Here is a 22,908-nt window from a genome sequence, read left to right as displayed (position 1 = left end):
GGACGCCATTGTGGACGCAACACACAGTGTGGATTGCCTATTTGACGAAGTTGCCATCTTTTTGGGGCGGTGCGCCAATTATTTTTCGACGTTTTACTCAAGACCGGCAGTTTACTTTCTGTCAACATTTTATTCAGCGTTCGCAGCGAACATGTTGCACTTTGGCACCCGCCAAAACCCCTGCCACGAAGTTTCCCCAAAGTTTGCCGAGTGTGTTTGTGAAATCAAATGCATTGAACGCTGAACGCTGAACGCTGAACGCTGCCGTCAGCCCCGAGGAGCAAACTTTTGTGGCCACCAAAGTTTTCGGCAAATCAAATGAACCCCTGGTAAATTTGCCATGCACAAGTGCCAACGCGGACCTGGGTCAATGGGTGGAGGCTCAAAAGTAAAACATTGAACTGCAAAAGTAATGGAGACTTTCAACAAGAAATTATAGTGTACACACACCGAGAAAGTCCTGCCAAGCCACTCCAAGCGGGCCAGAACCAGAACCGAGACCACAAACTCAACGGCGCATTCCTTCATTGGGGCAGCCAAATGGGCTGTCGAAATTGGCTGTTGACAGCTCCGAGTTGAGTGCGTCTAAAGACTTCGACGTTTGGGAGATTGAAAACTTTGCCATTTTTATTTTCGATTTGCCGTTTTGATTAAAAAGTTTTGCACGAAAGTCTAAGCCTCGAGCCCTCCAAATGTGGAAGTCTAATTTCAGCGCCAGCCTGCCGCCTCGATGAACGGAAATTTTGCGAACGCCACCACCCATATGCGCTGTGCCCGTACACAACACATGCAGCCACACGGTGACAGCTGTAATTCAGGCTTTTGGTCGCCTGTTTGCTTAAAAGCTCAGGACTCAACACCAATGTATGGCTAAGTGAAAAAATATTAAATAATCGAATTTTACGATGCATTAAGTTTGATGGCTGACAGGATAAGCAGAACCACATTCACCGACACCACAGCTCCGTACTCGGCTCTTTCCGAATCCGCCATTAAATCGCTTACCTGTTCATTTATGGGAAATAACGATTTTCAGTTTTTTAAATAATAAAATTGTTAAATGGTTTACTTTTGGATATTACGCGGCGTTAGGACGCGGTGCTATCATTTCCATACTACCTTTGAGCTTGAAGCTCCCGGCCAAACTTTACAAAATTATTTAATTTTTTGTATTTTACTAATATTATTTATTTATTATTCTTGCCAATTTCTATCCCTATACCAAAACAAATTTTATATATTTCCAAGCACTCCCAATAGCTGAGTAACGGCAGACACTAGAATTATTCTAGTGTCTTTGGTAACGGGAATCTTAAGGTCGAGAAAATCTACTCCAGCGTGTTCTTTTGTTTTATACCCAAAACTAATTTCTTTACACTTTTAATTTTTTTTTAACTAAACAAGAGCATGTTTTAGCGCTTACGCTGTCATAAACCTAGAATATGTTGCCAATGTCTTTAACTAAAACTACTTGTCGGCTTTGGTACATTCTTTGTATTTGTCAGTATAAGGCTTTCATTAACAAGATGGCGAAAATAAAAAATTTTTTGACATTATGGGAAATAATTATACACATATAAACATGTCCATCGTCTGGCTATGTCCTTCTATCCGCCCGTCCCTCCGTAAGAACGTCCAGATCTCTGGGAAACTATAAAAGCTGTAAATTATAGTAACGCCTACACACATATTTGGATAATATTTAAATTTGTTATATTTTATTATTTGTTCAGACCCATTTAAATTATGGGCATCAATATAATGTAGAAAGAAATGGGCGATGTACATTGATTAAATATTGAATAAATATTCCTTCCTAAAATGTTCAACAAAATGTTATTAAATAAGCACGTCATTTCTGTGCAAAGCCGTTATTAATATATTGTTCGACAGTTAAATGTTTCCAAAAATGCTGTGCTATAATCTTTTATACTTAAATTCCCTAAAGTAACTATAACAAGAAGTAAGCTATTTTTGCTAAGCCGAACTCTTACAGTAAAAAAGTATGTACCACATAAAATCATGGCTTAATTAAAAACAAGGACCCAATGATATTTGTTTTAATACCTTACATACATTTTTCTGTTTCTGTTGCGGCTACATAATAGGGTCATCCAATTCTTATCACATTAAAACCGAAATTATATGTTTTAAAAAAACTGGTGTATACCGAGGTGTAAAATTGTATGACTTTCCATAGGTAAGTAACGGGTATCTGATAGTCGGGCAACTCGACTATAGTATTCTCTCTTGTTTTAACTAGAAAAGCCTAAAAGTATGCTGTTAACATTAAATATTAAGCAGCATTAAAAAATAGATATAGAGGGATGTTTCTTTTGAGAATGAAAATCATCATATATTAGAGGCACTCAACTATAGCGTTCCTTCATGTTTTTTAATTCATTAGGGAGAAATAACGACTTGGAAAATGTAAAGCCACATTAATCACAGTTGAAAAGACTAAAGTGCACACAATAAATTTGCAAATACTTGCAATAACTGTAATCAACACACTTGCCAATCCCACGTGGCTAGAACGAAAAACAATCATTCAAATTGCGCATACGCTCCATGGTCACAAGGTGCGCGCTGGTGAGCGTGTACTCTACTTTTTGAGCGACGGCGGTAAGTCATCATGTTTTCCGGTGATGTTAGAAATTATTGTGCATTGTTGTGCAATCTGTGCCACACATGCTCGCTACTCGCGCTGCGTACCTTCTTTTCCCTACCACCTTTAATTGATTGGAAAATACGGGACTGAACTCCATACAGCTCAGGTCCGTTCAGCTAAGCAGAAGCCCGCCCGTGTATTTGACCTTGTACCCCTTCTGTCGACAATTTTATCTATATTTGCCTTTTGAACTTCGAGTGGTTGTAAATCCATGGTTGCCCCGCCCGTACCCACGCCAATTGTTTAAAAGCTTTTTCAATATAGTTATATAGCTGGCCACATTGTGGCGAAAGTTTTGCAGGCAGAAAAATGCGCATATCTCGTGTTTAGCACTTCATATTTATTACCTGTCGAGTGCACTCAAATCACTTGCAGCCGTTGTTGGGTCATCGGGAAGGGCATCGGTTAAGGGGCGTGGATGGGGCGTGGATAGGGCGTGTAGGGCTGGGGCGGTGTGTCTGGATTCCCACTCGGGCAGCAGTTGGCCAGCAAAAGTTTAGCCCTCCACTGTTTTGATAAGCATAATTGATGATGCAACCGTGCACAGCATTGAGGAAATAAAAAGTGGTAACAGCAGCAGAAACGATGTCGAGAGCAGGAACGCCGGGGAGCTTCGGGAGAAGGTTGCGGATGAGGCGTGAACCCCCTCATAAAGTAAAGCCAAAAACCATTTACAAGCTGACCATCCCAGTAGTAGAGGGAATATTTTTTCACATATTTTATTGCACATTTGAGTATTGAGAGCAAGTGCTGAAAAAAGTTATCATCGGGGTTTGCTAAAAGTGCATCATCACGTCTATGCCGTAATTCACTTAGACGCACATACCCTTTCACAGCCCTTTTGGGTCCCTGATGTTTAAGACTCATCGGCAAGATTCGGTCCAAAATGGCAAGAGTGGAATAATTAATGAGTTGAAGCAAACAGCTTTCGAGCAGAGTAATTTGCTAGCACCATATTACGTCACCCAGCAGAATGCCTAATCTTGTAGAGTAATCAAGAGAGAACGCTAAGTCCAGTTTCTCGACTATCAGATACCCGTTACTCAGCTAGTGGAATTGCGAACGAGAAATTTCCACTATTTTCTGCCACATGGATAGAAATTTGGGGAAAACATAATAATAAAATTACAAGTGATCAAAAATTTTTTCAAAAGATTCAGTTGTGGAAGGTTTGTGGATGTTAGAGTAGACAGAATTGTTGATACAAATTAGTTAACAAACTTGCGCTGCGTGTCCAATCTCAAATTTTCTCAATAGCTTTTAAAGTACCGCAGAACTCGACGTTGATACATATGTAGTAGAAATACCTTATTGTATGTAGGAACATTAAGTGTGAACATTATATTAGAAAATAAGCAACCTTTGTACATCGATACTATCGATTCGAGTTACAGACAGATCGATAGGAGAGATCTGGGATCACTACTTCTGGTCGGCGTTCAAAAAAAGTAAGTTGGGTGATTTTGTGTAAAAATTAAATAAAATAAAATACAAAGAATTACAGACCTACAATACGGGCGGACATGGCGAGATCGACTCTGCTAGTGATCAAGAATGTATGTATGCAATTTATAGGGTCGAAAACGCTTCCTTCTAGCTGTTTTATAGTTTCAACGAATCTTTTATATCTTACACTCGACGAGTAATGGGTATAATTAAAGTTTTAGGGATTAGCATGGTTGGGCGTCAGAGAGTCGCCTAATCTCCCTCGCACTCGTTTTAGCCGGGTAATGGGAATCTAATAGTAGAGAAATTCAACTTATTCTCCCTTGGATTTATTGCGTCCTTTTATAGTGCGTCCTTCCTAAAATCATGCAGATAGTCGCATAAATATGTAAGTAAAAATAAACTGGCCGACCCGAAATCGTTTATTTTAATAAACGGGATATTGAAGTTGCATCTTTCTGCATCTGATGCCCAACACACAGCCAACTGGAAACAGGACCAGAGAAGGTATACCAGGACCTTGGAGTCGCAGAGCGGAATGTAATTGCCTCGGTAGGTATCAATGTCATGTTATGTCAGATGGTTCTAGCATGTCATTTGGAATGACCTTGACGCGCTATTTGTGCATTTAGAGCAGAGTCGCATCAAATAACTACTCATAATGGGTCCGTCTAAGTCCGTCCATTCCATTTCCAGTCGTTGAACTCGACCGTGCCTTTTTCGCTGTACTACAGGCGAGTTCCTCCAGCCTCGACTGCCTTACAGGCGCGTGCATGTTATGCCAACAAGCTGCCATAATTCAACCACTCGCCAGGAAGCCTTCGACATTCTGCACTCATAATTTGTTGCAGGGCATATAAACAAAAGGCTCTTGCCGGGCTTCTGTAGGGTGGGCTCCTTATTTGAGCTGCATTCAGGATCAGAGCCCGTACTGGACTAGGGAGTTCGTCTGGGCTGCAGGACGCTTTTTTCGGAATGCCTGCGTGCAACTTTCATAAATACTTTGCCACATGCAAGGGGTTCCTTAAGGTTCTCCTACGTAATCAAATATGTAAAAGCCCCTACTCCCCGCAGCCCTTGTGGATGCATACGTACTGATACACGTTGGTGCAGTGGCGTTTTGAATTTCCGCTTCCGGCTATTTTAATATTATAAGCGAAGGCATTTGTGCTGCGCTCAGCAGGACACGAAAAGCCTGAAACCTTAGCAGCAGCTGACGGAGTTCGTCGAAAATGTGGGTGTGGCCGGAATAAAACAAATGCTTATGCTAGCAAAGCGACAGAGTATTATGAAAAAGTATTAAGACTCAGGCGGTTTTCTTTCGCTTTCGCACGTGCATATAAATTAATAGCCCGCTGGCCGTTTGTGTTTCATTTTCGCATTCGCATAAAATATTTCACCACGTAATCAACTTCATCTTCATTTTTTCCCTGCTCTCATGTCCAGTTCAGCAGGTTCGTCCTGATCTCTCCAGTATTAAGTGCTCCTGGCTTTGCCCGACTCCACGGCGGGTTTGCATTAATTGACAGAGGGAGCTTTCCTTTTATGTTTCACGGAAAAATCCACTTTGCCGTGATTTCCGGAACGCCGTTTAACAGCGTAAAGTTAAACAGCGTGGTTAGGTCAGCCAGCGTTGAGCAGCCACAGCACTTCAACATACCGCCAGAGGACCAAAGTACTTTAAATATATTCCCGATCTCCCAACGTCGCACCACTGCACTTCCAGGACAACGATTTATGGCCAATGACGTCGCTAGAGTCCTTCCCCGCCCAATTTAAGCCAGCAGAGCCCCACTCAGTGCATCTGAACTGCACTGTCGTATGTGCCGCGTTGCTGAGGTGTTAAATTTGCCATTTGCATAATTGATAAAGCCAATGGACAGGGCGGGAGTCGGCGGTCGGGAGTGGTGCGAGACGTCTAGGTTGGGCCCAAGTGCTTAGCATGCTGCTCTTTGGTTTCTGACCTATGTCGGATGTCCGCATGTCATTCCCAATGCTCTGGCTTGAGCTGCGTTGGTCCTTCGCTTCCGTTCTCTTGCCGCATAATTTAAGTTTGAGCCATTATAGGCCACTACTTCCGCTCGACCTGTGGACGTCAACGAGTTCTTTCCAACTTTTTCGTCTCGAGCCTCCGACTTGGCATGCCAAGAGTTCATAAATTTGAAAGACAGCCTTCTCACGTAGCGACTGCCGCAATTCAAAGAGTGCACTGATTCCTGGACAGTGAGCGGGTAGCTTTTACTTTTGATTTAGTGGTGACTTAGTTTGCAATGGAGTAGCTGGGATCCTTCTGTTTGCGCCACCGTGAGGAGAAACACCGATAGAAGATGGGAAAAGTGCTCAGTATTATAAAATACTATGAGGAGAAACACCGATGGAAGGTGAAAAAAGTGCTGAGTATTATCAAAAACTATTAATAAATATTAGCATGAAACATAAGTGAGGACCGCCCACAATGTCGGGATGAGCTTGTGGAATATATTTTACAGTACACCAAGAGAAGACAATTCAGTAACCATATCATACACTTAAGAATGATCAATGTATGTATGTATGTTTCCTATCGCTGCCCAGCTGAACAAAGAACTTCTCCGAGAAAATTTAAATAGTGAACTATTGCTATTCTGCTGTCATTGATTTACGAACCTTTGGGAGTTAGCTTGATGTTATATTATATTATTTACGTTATATTTTAAATCTACTGACTGGGAGGCGGTGCCGTATATTAAGATAAAAAGTAAAACAAGAGCAAATGGTCAAGTTCCGCGACTTTGAGATACCTATTACTTTGCTTATTGAAGTTCGAGAGCGATTGCTTGAAATTTTTGATTGACTTATAGGTTAGGTCTGATAGTCGGATTTTAAAAATAGGCGTCACTAGAATATGTATGTTTAATCTCAGTTTTCTGGCTCTTACTCACACGAAATCACACGCCTACAATTTTCAAATATGTTGAAATATAGCAGTTCCATAGCAGTTCCTCATATCAGTGTTTGACGCCATGCTTAAGCTAACTGAAGATTACTTACTCACCTGACAGTACGGGAGAGATGGAGATGTGCAAGAAGCTAATCGATTAATTGGTTATTGGTTAATACAACTTTTTTTATTGACTCAAAGAGAAGAGGATGTAGTAGTGACGCCCTTCTTTTAATTCCGCACATAAATATCAACTGACATGAACTATATGAACTTGTGATGACATCAGCTACCACTTGCAACTTTAGCTTTTCTGGTGACTGGTGAGCTTATCCTAAATTAAGGACGAAGGACGTGAGAAACAAGTAAATTGCTCTAATTGACCAATTAACTGACTCTCCACTTCGGACAGTAAAAAGAATTGAAAGCCGAAAAAAACCGACCAAAAAAGGTCCATTTAAATTTGCAGTAGAAGAAAAAGCATGGCTTGTACATTAGGTAAGAAAAAACGATCCCAAAAGACTCGTCAATACAATTCATCATCTTGACTAGGAGTTTTATTTACGTGGGAGACGTGGCTAACTACTTGGTCTCGGTGTTTATGTGGAAAGTAGATGAGACCACACCCAGTAATGAAACATTACATTGCTTTTCTTTAAATTGCCGCCCATTTTCGCACAAATATTCCTGGAAAATGCTCCATATCCTGGAGGGGATGCACATTCGTCAGAGCGTCCCGACAGCAAATAAACTTCACGCAACGCGCAACGTCCCCAATCTCCCGAAAAAGAGAAATTACGCTGACGGGCTAAATGTATGCAATAAAATTTTTCACACACCCTCGGCCTTGCGGGCACCGTGGCGACGTCTATGGCTAGTATAATAAATGGCAGTCAGCGGGTGGTAAACGGCGCTTGTGGGCCTATTGGCTCGGGGCACGTTTATTAATCCGGTGTCGAGTTTGGGGTGCTAAACAAGGCTGAATCGGCGCATAAGAGGTCTGCTTTGGGGAGGACACAGTGACCAGACTCTTGTACCTCGGGAATAAGGAGATACTTTGCAGCTCCTACTTCGTGACAGACACATCGAACGCTCATCCGGGCTCTTGTTCCCGGTAGGTGCACTGCTTATTCTTAATCAAAGCTGGCACGGAAAAATTTAATTTGCCACTGATTGATTACGGGCGATTTAGTGAAATATTCCCAGGGGCCGGCGACGGGGAAATCGAAATTCCAGCGAACGAAGTTGCGAGGAGATGGCTGTAACGGCTGAAAACTCTTTTGCTTTCGTGCTTTTCGGTTGACTTTTGATGTTCATTGGTGAACGGCGTTTTCCGGATTGGGAGGGTCGGGAAAAAATTTATTTTCTTGATCTGCACATTGGGTATGCGAAAAAAATTCGTACAAACGGGCAAACTTTTAAGACGCCAATAAAACCGATTTTTTTATAACCACACATGTAAGCTTTAAATAAATACTATTTGAAGCTTGGATTTCATTCCAGTTTACCGACGCGCTGTTTGTTCGACAGCCTCAGTGTTAATTTATTGTTTCGGCAGTAAAATCATCTATAAGCATTTATATATAGTAAACTTTGCCAAGTTCTTGTCAATTCACATAGCGGTCTTTTTAAAGTTTTTCCTTGGCTCTGCAAAAATCTCATTCTCTGCTCTTCCAATCTCATCCCTCTTGCTTCGCTTTTCATTTGGTCCCACTTTTTATTTTTTACAGCCGAGCTAAAAAATTAGCTTGCAAATTTTTATGCACCCAAATAAAAGCCAAAGATGTGAACGGAAAACTTTTGGAATTGCCATTCTTGGCAGATCCCCTATTTCCTATGATTTTCAGCCATTATTAAGAAATGCTTGGCCGAGGCCAAGTTGGAATAATTGAGCTGTTGCCAAAGCTGCTGGTGCTTTGGATAGACATCCTGGCCAATGCCACACTCTTTGTCTCCGACTGGCCATTCGAGCATGCCGAATGGGAAGCAATATCTAAGTAAACGTATATAAAACAAATAGTCAAATCCATGCTTTTTCTCTCTGTGATTTCTAATTTTATGGCTTCATTGGCCTGCCAATTAATCGAATATTCATATAGCACTGCTGAAATGCGTTCCATCCCAAGAGCTCCACTCGCCTTATCATCAGATATTATTTATGTCGCCTTTATTGCTCCACTGAAACTCTTTTTCCTTTGAGCAGCAATCTTAATTGGAAACGAAAATGGAAAATTAATATTGTCCTTCCTGCCTCTTCAGTAAATAATTAATAGTGAAATGCTTGCCAATGTGCGGTTAAATTTACCTTTGGCCACCACCTTCTGCACGACATAGAACGTCAACTGCTGCGCTCTGTACTAAAATATTGAAAACGAAACTGCATCCCTTGTGTAGTTCGTGGATTCAGTACTCAAGCATCCTGAACAGACCTAGATATACTTAAGTTGTGAGCAGTTTCTAGGGACTGAGTTTGAACTAATACCATTGCGCGAGCATTGATAAGCCAAGGAGCTCAGAGACCACGGATACTATACCTCGAGATCCGAAAAGCTGAATTGGATGGCGCACATTACATGGCTCACATTCAAATCGTAAAAAAAATATGATATTCCTGTGAATTTCCTTTCCGATGCATCGTAGGAACCACTGACAATCGTTGGCTCTCCGGAACATGATGGATAATAATATGCACATAAAAATGCGCCGCCGAAGTACAAAGGAAGGTCCGTAAGCTGTGCGGCAAAAGGCCTGCTTTGTGCCACTCCCCGAAGGATGTGTAGTCAGCTTACACACCACCCAGTCGGCACAGGAAACGACGGCACAGGAAACAAATAAAAAAGAAGCTCGATAGTAGCTCGGCGAATGCAAGTGAAATTAGGTGGGAAGGTGGAAGTACAAATCGATTGCTTACAAGCTTGTAAGCTGCGTTCTATGCACAAACCAGCCTAATTGACAAGCAGACGGACGCATTGCTCATACGCACCGATGCCAAATCAACTTTTCGTCTCCTTGCTGCCCCGACAAGAGCACCGGTACCCATTCGTATTTGCCTGCGGTCTGGATAACTAAATAAAAAGAAGCATGAATGGATGAGCAGTAACACAGTTCTTGGGAGAGGGTATAGGTCGTAGCTAGCATCAATCTAGGCAAACAAAGGCGACCAGCACACATCTCCCATTCAAAGCCATACGCCATGTGCAAATTGCAGGTGGGTGGAGATGGCGGTGGCGGTGGAGCTGGCGGTGGAGGGGTGTTGAGGTCAGCCAATCAAGTACCTGTTTACACAAGCAAAGCTACATTTTAAAGCAACAACACAGAGGCGGCGGCTTTGAGGGAGGCCTTTGCCAGGCATTCTCCTGGGCCAAATGAAAGGATGAACGAATACAGGAATTAAGCAGGGCGCAGAACTACCTTTTAAAAGCGCCGAGCAGATCGCAAGGGCAGGTTGCTGGTATCAGTTAGTATTTGTTTGCCACAGAACGAGGCAAAATGCAATAAACATGAATTCAAGCCCAGTTGCCATTAAACGAACCATGCATTTCCCTTTAGCCACAATCACTAGTTGGGCAGCTGCAAAGAATAGAGCAGGGTTGCTGAGTGCCGGGCTTTGTTGTCCATTTGCGTCAACAGTTCCATTCAACCTGCACACAGAGAGACAGAGGGACTGAGCCAAGAGCTTGCTATTTGCCAAGCAGTTTCAGATAGATACATAGATAAAATTGAACTGGGATTTGGGGATTGCGCAAAAGTAACTGAGCAAATTTCCGCAGATAGCTGAGCTCGGAGCGGCTGCTGCTGTGCTGCCCGAAGATTTGCGAGCAACCAGACAAATTCAATGCTGATGCACGGAACCAGCGTCGCCGCGAAGGCCACCAAATGTTGGTTGATCCGAGCGATGTGTGTTCCTTTCTAAGTGGCCAGTGGCGAGTGCGTTCATTTTAAAGTGTGCTTATAAACTGCCACCATCTAGTGGTCGAACCTTTCTGATATCGAAAGCAACGCAATCACATCTAACCACTGTTCTAGTTCAGAGCGGCAAGCCTGCGACACATTTGCTCCCAGGGCAGGACGTCACGGTATCTTATGAACTGCTCCGACTCGACTCAGGGCCCATCTGAAAATACCATTTGGGAAGTGCTGAAATGCATAGGAACTCACACCCAGAGACGATGTATACATAATTTCGCTATCCTTCGGGTCTATTCGCTAGTGGAAGCGCGAACGAGAAACTTCAACGATTTCTGGAGTATTGGTAGAAAGTTAAAAAATGTTTCAAAAGTGTGGGCGTGACAGTTTTGGCCAAAATGTTCTTGGTACCGATAGAAATTAAAAAATCAAATAATAAAACGAAAAAAAATCTAAAAATGTTTATACCCGTTACTCGTAGAGTAAAAGGGTATATTAGATTCGTTGAAAAGTATACAAGAGATAGAAGGAAGGGTTTCCGACTATATAAAGTATATGTATTACTGATCAGGATTAATAGCCGAGTCGATCTGGCCATGTCCGTCCGTCCGTCTGTCCGTCCGTCCGTCCGTCTGTGCGTCTGTTTGTCCGTCCGTATGAACGTCGACTTCTAAGCAACTATAGACGCTAGAAAGTCATTAGATGTCTTATAGATGAGGAACGCAGAGACATAGACGCAGCGCAAATTTGTTACCACGCCCACAAACCGCCCAAAACTGGCACAGTTACTTTTTTTAATATTTTTAGATAGATATTTTTTAGATATTTCTTCATTTTGTTCGTAGTCTTGTAATTTTCTATCGATTTGCCAAAAAGTTGCCACGCCCACTCTAACGCCCACAAGCCGCAAAGAAACGGCTATGCCACAGTTTTGAAAAATATATTTATTTCCATTTCTTTTATTAGACTTGTAAATTTTAATTAATTTGCGTAAAAACTCTTTGGCACGTGCAATGGCAAAATATCAAAACATTTTTCAAAAGTGTGGACGTGGTTGGCTGGATTCGGCCGTTTTGTGGGCGTTCAAGTGGGCGGGGTAACATTTGAACTCTGCATGCATGATCTCAACTTTCTAGCTTTAAGAGTTCCTGAGATGGAGGCGCTCATACGGACAGGCGGACACACTGTCACATACTATTCAACAAATCTAGTCTACTCGACGAGTAACGAGTAAAGAAATTTTAAAGTTCTTTTAAAGTGGCCCAATCTCCCGACAATGGTTTGATTTAATTTTTCCGCTGCCATGTGGAAGCGTATCTGTAACGCTTTTTGTTTGTTTTCACTTTTCGCATTATTCTACGAAACCCATCCGAACCAGGCCTGCATTTCGCACTGTGAAATTAAGCACGGACCGCAACTAATCCTATTTTAGTTTTATTGTTCGCCATGGAACATGTTCCCATTTCGAATGCGATTTAATTTCATGTCAAACATAAGCTCTTTCCTTTCTTTTCGGCGATTTTTATGTATTGTTTGCTTCGAAATCGCACACACACGTCACTGTTCGACAAATTGTTTATTTTGGCGTTTAAGTTCTTCTGTTTTTAATGCTTTGCATTTCACTTTTATTTCGGTTTTGGGTTTGCCAATCGACGGCATTAGTGAAAAATCAATTGAGCGATGACAGCAATCAAAGCCGTAAGCCATGAAACCAAAACCGCACATCAGTTGTGCCCCTTGTTGGTTGTTGTTTTAGGTCGTGTGTGTGGTGGGTGTGTGCCTGAGTGGGTGTCTGAGCTGGTGTGAGTGCCATGTGCGAGTCTGTGTGCGCTGGGACTTAAATGTCCTTAGGATGCCGCTCTGTCCCTGTAAAAATTGTATTAAATCTAGCACTTTTCCAATTTATTTTGAGGGGGACTGTGCATCCTGTGCCCAGCGGTCTCTCTTCACTCAGATCCGCCTAAATGGCCACCCATGCCACCTAGGGATGGCACGTCTGCTTAGCATTTGGAGCCGGCTCCAATGAAAAAGAAATTAATTACGCACTTTCGGTTTCCATTCTCCAGTTTGTCAGCGTCTAGTTTCTGTTTCGTATATTTTCTCATGCACTTGGCAGTGCAGAGGCGGCGGGAAACGGAAAGGGCCATTTGCATAGTGTTTTTCACTTTTTTATTGTCTGGTCGCGTTTTAGTTGTAGTTTCGTTTGCTGTAGCTGCTTTTCTGTGCGCGGTTTTTACCAAAATACGTGCAGCTATTTTTTATGCGCACTACTGACGATGTGGTTGAGCAAAATTCTGGCTGCAAATCGTCGAAAAAGAGTCTTGTTTTCAGTTAAATTCAATCAAGGGGCAGCGTGGAAAGCTTACCAAACCGGGTTGACTGAACCTTCGGCCTGCTGAGCCCACGCAAAGGGCCTGGATTGGGGGCTGTGTCTTTGCAGTTTTCGCTAGTTCTTATTCCGGCTAATCCCCCCAGCAGTTTGTTAATTTATTTCAACTAAATCAGAAACAAGTTTCAAGGCCCAAACTGTTTCTAAGCCCGCAGCGAACTCACATGCTTCACGCGTACTTAACATTAATTTCACTTTCTTCCGCGCTCGCATAAACGCGCCCAGAAGGGAATGAACTTTAATGCCGTAGAAAACGGGAGGGAAACAACTTTGATATCAACATAATTAGTCACGTAGTTGTTATGTTTGTTTTAATGCGACGACGTACGCGTTTATAATGCCCTATTATGAGCTTCAGTCGCATTCGCAGTCGCAGTCGCAGTCGCCGCAGCTGCAGATGTTATAAAATAAACAAATTATAGTCGGGGAGTAATTGCGCCAGCAAACGCCAATAACTTGTAATTAACGTTATTGGCCCACCGCAACGGCCGTCGGGCTAATGCAGCTTGCGGCAAGAACAGTGGCTGCCGCCCCTCCCAGTTCCCAGCCAAGCCAGCCAAAGGTCAGAGGTCGAAAATTTCTTGAAATACTCGAAAATTTCATTACCATCTTTATAGTGCCCCGCAGAACAATGGCAGCCGCTGATGTGGGAACCGCTGCGACGACACATCCGCTAAGTAGCCAGGAACGCGATTGTCTAGATCCCATCCACCAGAGTAGGCTCCCAAACACTCCGGTCTCTCCCAAGCTCCAGATCCCAAGCACCAGCAGATAGCGGCGAGATTTATGCACTCGCCAACACAGAACTTTCACGAAAGTTCGCCGACCACGGGTCCCCCGCCAGCAAACGTGACCGGGCTACGTAAGGCGCATGCGTGACCGACTCTGCTGCTGAGTGGGAATGGGACTGGGAGTGGGAGTGGGAGTTGGGCCGGCCAGAAAGTAAAATTAGTGACTGCCTTGAGAGGCGTGAAAATTGGCCAGCCCTGCGGCACGTTGAGCAGCGACCGGGTTCCAAACGGAGCCCAAACGGATCCCAAACGGAGTAGCAGTTGCAGCTAAAGTCTGCCCCGTGGAAGCCGTGAAAGGCATTTGAATGCGGCAAGTTGAAACGGGCATGACTACTACGGGGGGCACGTAATATGTGTCGCTGGGGCAGGTAGATAGATAGATGGGCATAGAAATATTGCTCCGGCCTCTGCTGGTTTGAGGAACTGCTCTGACCTTGTGCCAGAAAATTTGTTTGCGGCTTCGCCCAACTGCATAGATGGGTAGCACAGCTAGTTAGAGAGCGACGCTTTGAATACTCCAGGCTTCAGACGGGAGAATCTGAGCCTACACCCGGGAAAATTTTAGCAACAATCATCCCCCGGGCTGAAACTTGGCCTTAAAATGGCTTAAAGTATTTAGAGTGTACAATTGGCACCGACAGATGAAAGATGCCTTTTCCGTGATCCCGCCTTCATGGGGCTTTATGTGCTAATTGATTCTTTGGGGCAGTGTTTTTTTGAGTGAATGCCCAAGTGACTTGCTGCCGACGGCAGCTTTGTGCCGATGCTTTCAAATGGGCGAAAGCTGAATGGCATTTTGGCCATTTTCACCCACGGCGGCGCTGACGACGCTGACGACGCTGACGACGCTTGTCAAATGTAGTTTAGGCAACGAAAGCCGCTTCCACCTCGCCGCTGGTTGGCTATTTATCAAAAGACTGCAATTAAAATGCTCGGCGCACATTTACTTTAGAGATCTGCTCGGCGCCAAACGCAAATATAAAACGCCACCGTCTAACTTGGCCATTTGGCTGGTTCGAGGACTGAGTGCAAAAGGAATTCAATGCTCGTCTGAATAACCAAATCGCTTTAGTCCATCTGCACGCCGCCGGATGAAGGGCCTTCCACGTGGTCTGAATATGACGTATTTCGAGCGGCAAGTTAGGGAAAGTGTCTCGTTTAGCCACTTAGGTAGTGAAATAATTTTGTTAATCGAAAGTTGCGACGCACACTTAACAACACGGCCGGGCCGAAATGGCCAAATCAGCGGCAAAAAAGCCAAACGATACGCTGCGCTCATAAAAACACTATAAAAAGTGACATTTTGGCCAGAAGCTATTGGCATAAACTCAGCCGAGAAAAAAGTCAACAAGCGTCTGCGATAAGCGTTGGGGGCGGGTCAAAATCAAATCACGGCCAAAGTGGAAAACAACCACGCCGGAGCAGCATTATTGACAATTTACGTGGACTTGTCTATGACACTCGGATATTGGGCTAGTCTCCATTTTCTTTTTTCCCCGGTCCGGTCCACCAGACCACCGCCGACTGTTGCTTTTGTCGCTGTCTGTTGCCCCCGGTTGTTGGTTGTTGGTTGTTTATTGTCGGTGGTGGAGGTGGAGGTGGTGGTGCTGGTGGTGGTCGGTGGCTTATTGGTATTGGGCTTGGTGTCTTTGCCCACACGCACCGTGCAAATAAATTGGAGTGCGTGCGAGCCTCTGAATGCCTCTGAATGCCTCTGCTTGTTGTTTGTGTTCTGGGCCAGAAAAGTGCTTTATAAGTGCCACTCCATCAAATCAAAACCAGCTGATTCAGCAAAATGAAAGTAGTTCGTTCTACGCTCGGCGCTATTAAATTTGATGTCCAAATGGAAGCATAATTACACGACCAGTGACAACAGCCGCTCGTCACTTCCCTTCCGCTCAAATCCGAACTTTGCTGACTTGCCATGACACCACGGGAACCTGGAATAATACATAATTAGCTTATCAAATTTGCTTTTCGTATGTTTTGTTTAGGCGGTCAAATACAAAATATAATTGCGCTTCAAACAAAAATCTTCAGACGGGATTTACCTCTTGAAGTGCGCGAACATCATTCGATGCGAACGTTGGCAAGAACTTTAAAATGTTTTTCGATTTTTACTTGTACACTTTCACTCGTTTTGATCGGACAACCACAGCAGATTTTCACTTGTTCATGTATACATATACAGCTGTCGCTTTCGCACACTCTCCTGGCGCGATTCGTCACTACGTTCGTACACATAGATGTAGCTATTAATACATTTCAATGTATAATGAAACAAATGCAAAAGCATACCAAGAAATGTTATTTATTTAATTTAATAATTTAATTTAATATTTAATACTTAAAAGTATTTATTTATATGGAAGTTATATACAATTTTCGAAAACAAAATTCACCATAATTTCAATAATTTTTTAACTCAAGAAAATATACGCTGAACTATAGCATACGACTACCCTTAATATACATTTCATTTGTGAACATTTTGTACCACTGTAAAACTTGTAGAACTTTTAAGTTTCAAAAAAAAAAGTTACTTTGAGCTTGTCACGGCAAAATTATGTAAATTTTACAACAATGAAGATTTTTAGGGTAAAATTCCATACAATTGGGCCTAGACCGATAGTAACCCTTTTTATGTCTATTTTCTAAATATTCAGACAGGTTTTTTTTTGATTTGAAGTGAACATTAACAAACAAACTGAGCAAACAAACAAACAATATTAATGTTTTCAGTATCTGCAGTTGTTATTTTAACATGAACAAAAAGTATACATTGTTGAAAATGTTATTATTGGGCTTCTGTTATATTAAAAAGCGTAATATGTGGATAATAGTTGGCTTATATCAGTCAGTTTTACAGAGAAGTATTACAGCTTTCAGCCTTGGGAACTCCAACTTAATTAATGTAATGATTTAACTTATTTTCAACATAAATTGGCATTCTCTGTTCTACGGAGTTGTCTTTGCCAATCAGAGACTAGTATAAAATATCATTGGAGCAGCAACCAGGAAAACTAAGTTAATCATTTTACATGTCCCATGCGCTAAATTTCTATAGTTTTGCCCTTTCATGCTGATTTTCTAAGTCTTCTTTTAACATCAGCTCCCATAGAAAGACAAATTTAACAAAAGAGAAAGCTATAGTCAGTTTACTCAACTATCAGATACCCATTACTCAGCTATTGGGAGTACGAACGAGAAAATTAAACATTCCTTTTGCATATCGATAGAAATTGGCAAAAAATAATAAACGTAAAATAAAGTCAAAAAAGTGATCAAAGTTGTGGACGTGGGCGGCTTAGTGGCGTTATATTGGGCGCGGCCCAAATTTTTGTATCATATCCATTGTTTACAAAATAAATTCCGATAAAAATTTAAAAGACAAATAATAAAGTGAAAAAGTTTTAAAGACTTCAACATTTTTGAAAATTCCGTTTTTTTGCAACAAGGGTCAACAAACTCTACCAAAAACTGTTATAAAAAGTACACAGTCTAGCAGGGAACGTCCGCGTTAAAGACAGTAAGCAAAGTGTTAGAAAATGGCAGACAATAAAGGCCGAAAAAATAATGTTCTGTCTGAACTTCGGTCTGCTTCTCCTTTGACTGCTCACACAAAGCCGTGCTTTGTGAACACAGTTTATTTTAGCCAAACGGCAGCTGCCTGCAAAATTGACCCAGAAAATGCACAGCAAAGCAATCAAAAATTTAGCGGACCCAAGAAATTTCAAACGACTGCCATTTAATAGTGGCAAATACAGTGGTAAAGTATGTATCTGGTTTTTGTCACACATGCTACAAGTGTACCTTCGCAATTCGAATTTTCTACAAGTCAAGCCCAACTGAGCGTTTGCTACTTTCATAAATCGAATATCAACATAATTCGGCACCAATTTCATTCGTTCCAACTATGGTAATATTTATTAATATATTTAAATAAACCTAAATTAATTTTTTTTGCAATTTACGCAATTGTGTAGCATTTGTGTAATCCTTTGAATCCCTGTTAGGTCAAAACATTGATCAGCTTCACAGGTTTAGTTGCGGGCTGAAATTTTAAGCAAGAGAGAATGCCATGCTTGACTGTCATATACCCATTACACAATTTGTTAAGGCGAGAGCAACGGTTGAATATGTAAATGTTTTTGTAAACCGTTGCTGAAGAACTAATTTTGTATAGTGCTAGAAATTGACGTAGTAATATTGTAAAAAGCAAAGATGAGAATAATTGCGTTAATGAAATTCATGATGTTCTTAGAAATCTGACCCTAATATGTCACTCAATCATTATTCCATTTAACATTAGCTTTTTTGTCCGTAAGCATAAGCTTATTTACACTAACCAAATGACAACCTGACTTTTGGAATGGCATTATGTACACATATGCACAAACCAACAAAATATTGTTTATTTGTTTCGTATGTGTCTTTTCAATAAGGACAATCTTTCATTGCTTCATTAAGACCAAATGAGCCATCGAAGACATTTTCAAATTGAGTTTAATTTTTAAGACAAACTAACATACACATTAGCAAAACTAATGGCAGACCGAATCCCTTCAGAATTTTCGAGACTTCCTTAATTGTCGATAAACAAAATGACTAGAATCTCTTTGCCATGGAAAATATTTTTCACTATAATGGAATAAAAAATGATTATATTTTTTAAATAGACATTTCTGTAAATAAAATACAATAGCTAAACTTTGCATTCCTTCTCTGGAATATCAATAATGTATTCCCAGATGCTAAACCATAAAAGCGAAGCACAAACCGAAACTCTATTTTTAAGTATTACTTTTCTGCCAGGCAGCTGAATTTTTCTCGTTGCTGCTTCAGACAGAAAACATATAAAGCTGGAAAAAAGCAGACCATTGACAAAATAATTAAAAAATAGCCCCACGGCGCTGGCAGAAAGGACAGTCGCCTTGAAGTCGCCTAACAAAACTAATAAAAGACACATTTTTCCCCTGATAGAGCGAAAAAGAAAATTATCCAGCCCGTTTGGCTTTTAAAAGACAGCAACGCAGCGGAAAACGCAGATGAAAGAACTACAAGGGGCTGCGAGAGCATGAATAAATAAAAATAAGTGCAGCATGCCCACTTAAGAGATGAGCATGCAATTTTAAATAAGAATTAAGAGCACAAAACTGTTCAACAAGCCAGATGCAACGACACAAAAGTAGGAGTCCACGAGAGAGGGGCGGCTGAAAAGTCTTGCGTTTGAGATACATACAGCTACATACTCGAATTTCATTTGCCCATCCAACGGAACTTTTTCATTCGGTCACTGCAGAGACAATAGACAACCGCTTGCGGTTTGAAACCTCTAAACGAATCTTCAATTACAAAATTGATTACCATTGAACCATTGAAAATTGAGAATTAAGTACAGTTTTGAGTTTTCAGCATAATTGCAGCTGATTTCTGTTGAGGGGCGATCGAAGTGCACTGTCATTAGACGTAAGTTGGAGTAAGGGGCAATTGTTCTGCTGTATTTGCCTTGGGAATAATAAAACCAAGCAGTCACTAGCGGACAACCCGTCAGTTCGTTTTGGCCCCTGGAGAGGCAATCAAGCTGGACCACAGTGGACCACTAGTTCGGCAACAGGACTGGGGTTGTTGTTCATGTACAAGTATCTTTTTAATTTGTATATGCCTGTCAACCTATGCTAATGCATGTTCATATTCATATTTAAAAGCCCCATTTTTTTTAAGAAAGAATTAAAACATTTTACGATCATAAGCAACGACATTTTCTATCATTTCAAATATGTGCAATAGAAAGGGACCTCGTGCAAATATTTCTAAAACCGGGAGGTTGCGTAAAAACGGACGGACGGATGTAGATACAACTTGATTGCCTTTGGGAATTCAAAGTAGAGACCCCAAAAGTGTTGTTACTTAAAACGTCGTGCTTAAGTCAAATTGGATGCATTAATTGGATGACTCACTTTTTGTTGATTTCATAAGATTTTTTTCGGTAATTAAAATAAGTCAAATCGCAAAGGAACCCAACTAATTAGCTTTAAAAATATTACGAGGTCGGTGAAGAACTATAAAGTAATTTTACAGATTACTTTCAATATGCTTAGGCCACTGTGCAGTCGCCAGATTAATTTAATTTTATGTTGAAGTAGCATTATCCAGTCCTCACCATCCTCCGTTGTGTTTGGAGGCCTAGTCGAACGGACGAGGCTGAATTCGCTTTGCATTATTTCGTTTTGCTGTTGATTCTGTTTCGCACTGTTGACAAACTGGAAATGTTCAAGTATTGAATTTGGTTTATCATCAATTTTATTGTCACTAGGCATTTACGAGCGATTATTTCAGTTGTTGCCGGCATTTATCGTCCAGCTGTGGCCCTAGTTGTTGTTGCTGCAGAGCACAATGGCTTCTATTGGGCCTATAGCATTTAATTTATAGTTAGGCAAACGCCAAATTTGATTTATTGGTCAAGAGGCTGTTGACCATTATGCTGAGCATATTATTTGGTTGTAATATACGCTGGAGTGAGCAATGAGGCCCCTCCTGCTGTCCCTATAAGCTCTGGTTCAATTATTACAATTATTGGAATTCCATCGAAAACTGTTTTTTCACAAATACCCGCCTAAAAGCCATAAATCAACCATCTCAGTTGGGAGCAAGACCGGAGTAAATCCGCTGCCTAAAACCCCTATTAACTGACCAGCAATTAAAGGCTAGCAAGCAGGATTCCAAATTCAGCCTACTTTTAGAATTATTAAAAAAACATTTCATTTCACGTACATATTCACAGAAGTATTTAAAACCAGTAGAAACTTTATGTTCTTTACAAGTTATTTCCATACTTAACATTATACATTCTCTCAAGGTGTTGTACGCAACATTACGGCTCATTTATTACCTGCCTATTACCTAACTCTTTTATAAGAAACATCAAGAAAGGTAACGTTGCAGCTGAAATCATACAATTCTGCTCGTCTATGCTCTAACTGTTAAATACATATTAATTTTCTGTATTTTATGTTCTAATTTGGCATTAGAATATAATTTGTAACATTGGAAACATAGTAGTTATTTACAATTCCCGACTTTGTACGGGTGTGTAGGCGTACAGACGGAGGCGTATGGATACATCGATTTGGCTATTAATCCATATTAATGCATATTTGTCTGGTAAGCCCTACCATGTGCGGCAGAACTCTTGAACGAAATCCATATTCAATTAATGCCCCCAGAAACAGGCATATTAAGTTTACAACGAATGCGTCTCAGCTGTACAACTCTAAATTCTGAATACCTCAAGCTGGTCGAAACTATAGTATGCTCTCCGCCACAATCTCCTCTTTTACCAGTCTTTTCAACTGCAGTGATTGTGGTTGCACATGTAGCCATTTGGGCTCAAAAACTTCAACCTCGTCATGAACAAGCAAACCCACAGAGAAGGCGCTGCAAGTGCGTGGAGCAAATTCGAGTGTATGCTCATGCCATTTTATATAAGAATGAGAATGTATATAGAACTTTGGAACTTTTGTGAATTCAGCGTATAGGACATGTGGCTTCAAGTTTGCATAAGTGTAATCAAAAGTCGAGGTATCGTATGTTCAGTAGTTTGATAGTCGATTTTTTTCTCTGTAAACAAGGGCAGAGAGTGCTTTGAATCCACAGCCTACACGCAACGCTCCGTTCTCGCAGCACAACGGTAAAATGCGTGCGCGCGTGGTGTCTGCATCTGAGTCTCGGTCTGTGGGGCAGGGGCTGGTGGTTACGTGTTTTCCGGGGGCTCTCAACGAAATTAAGGTTCAGCTGGATCGATGAAGGCCTTTGCTTACTTAACTGTTAATGTATTATGAATCAAGAAATCAAGAAAGAACACCTTATTTTACGGTGTAATCTCAACGCAAACAAGTTCTCACATCAGCTATGGTGACGTAAAATACCCTATCTGAAACTTACTGGTCACTTGTTATACCCGTTACTCGTTGGGTGAAAGAGGAAAGAAAGTTGAGATTAACCAAGGATATAGACGCAGCAGAAGTTTGTTGCCAAATGTTGTCACGCCAACAAACCGCCCAAAATGCCCACAATTTTGAAAACATTTTTTTTTTTTTTTTTCGTTATACTTTTTGTAATTCCCTCACGCCCACATAAATCTGACACGCCCAAAAGTGTTGTAATATTCTCGTTGAATTCCCTAATTTTTTCACCCAATTTCCTTGGCCAGAGAAATATTAAAATTTCTAGTTCGCTTAACACCATCTCAGTAACAGTATCTGAACTCGACTAGTTTGAGTAAAAGTAGCGTCATTCGTGCATTCGTTGTCGCTCGTATGAGGTTCTCTTTGATGTGTTTATAAAATCCTAGAATTGTCCGTAGGTCGGATTCCCCCCGACATGTGTTCATTCAAATCGCAGTAAAAAGCTTTCTTTACGTCCAATCAATAGGTATCTTTGTAATTAAAGAGTCGCCTTACCAGTGCACATCCGAATGGCAATTGTGTGATACTGATGTAAACCAATATAAGCGTGCAACTGAGCTGATTGTATCTGCGTTCTAGATGCACCTCGGTAGGCCAAAGATGGGCGCATGTGCAGCAGCAGCAGCAGCGGCAGTGGCATCTCAAGCATCATCTGTCGTTGGAGGAATAGACAGAGGAGCAGCTATAACGATTGCCTCAGGCGGAGATTGGTACCCGATTATCGGCGAGCACTTCACTCCACTTGCGCTGTCTATCCAGACTCTTGCTGTCAGCATCTCCATTTGTCTGCAACTGGAATGGATTGAGCCGCGGTTGTG

General features: G+C 41.6%; 1 protein-coding gene and 1 long non-coding RNA gene across 4 annotated transcripts; one reads left to right on the top strand and one right to left on the bottom strand.

Moving 5' to 3' along the window:
• The first annotated feature begins 4,045 nt into the window (after positions 1-4,045).
• On the top strand, positions 4,046-9,915 carry LOC113564088. Of its 3 annotated transcripts, XR_003407780.1 has the most exons (5): positions 4,046-4,119; positions 4,176-4,227; positions 4,466-4,505; positions 4,566-4,669; positions 9,678-9,915. It is a non-coding gene; the product is annotated as an uncharacterized LOC113564088 (long non-coding RNA). The 3 variants fall into 3 exon arrangements; XR_003407778.1 differs by having other exon boundaries at positions 4,466-4,669; positions 9,678-9,735; XR_003407779.1 differs by lacking the exon at positions 9,678-9,915 and adding an exon at positions 9,297-9,311 and having other exon boundaries at positions 4,466-4,669.
• A 2,585-nt stretch (positions 9,916-12,500) lies between these two features.
• Positions 12,501-12,668, bottom strand: LOC113564087. Its single transcript, XM_026978866.1, has one exon. The coding sequence runs from the start codon at positions 12,666-12,668 to the stop codon at positions 12,501-12,503; it is 168 nt and encodes a 55-aa protein (XP_026834667.1).
• Positions 12,669-22,908: the final 10,240 nt, after the last annotated feature.

Source organism: Drosophila erecta, unplaced genomic scaffold (assembly GCF_003286155.1).
Source record: "Drosophila erecta strain 14021-0224.00,06,07 unplaced genomic scaffold, DereRS2 tig00000055-arrow-pilon, whole genome shotgun sequence".
Taxonomy (NCBI): Eukaryota; Metazoa; Arthropoda; class Insecta; order Diptera; family Drosophilidae; genus Drosophila; species Drosophila erecta.
The sequence above is the reverse complement of the archived record's forward strand: the minus strand, read 5'-3'. Positions and strand labels throughout refer to the sequence as shown.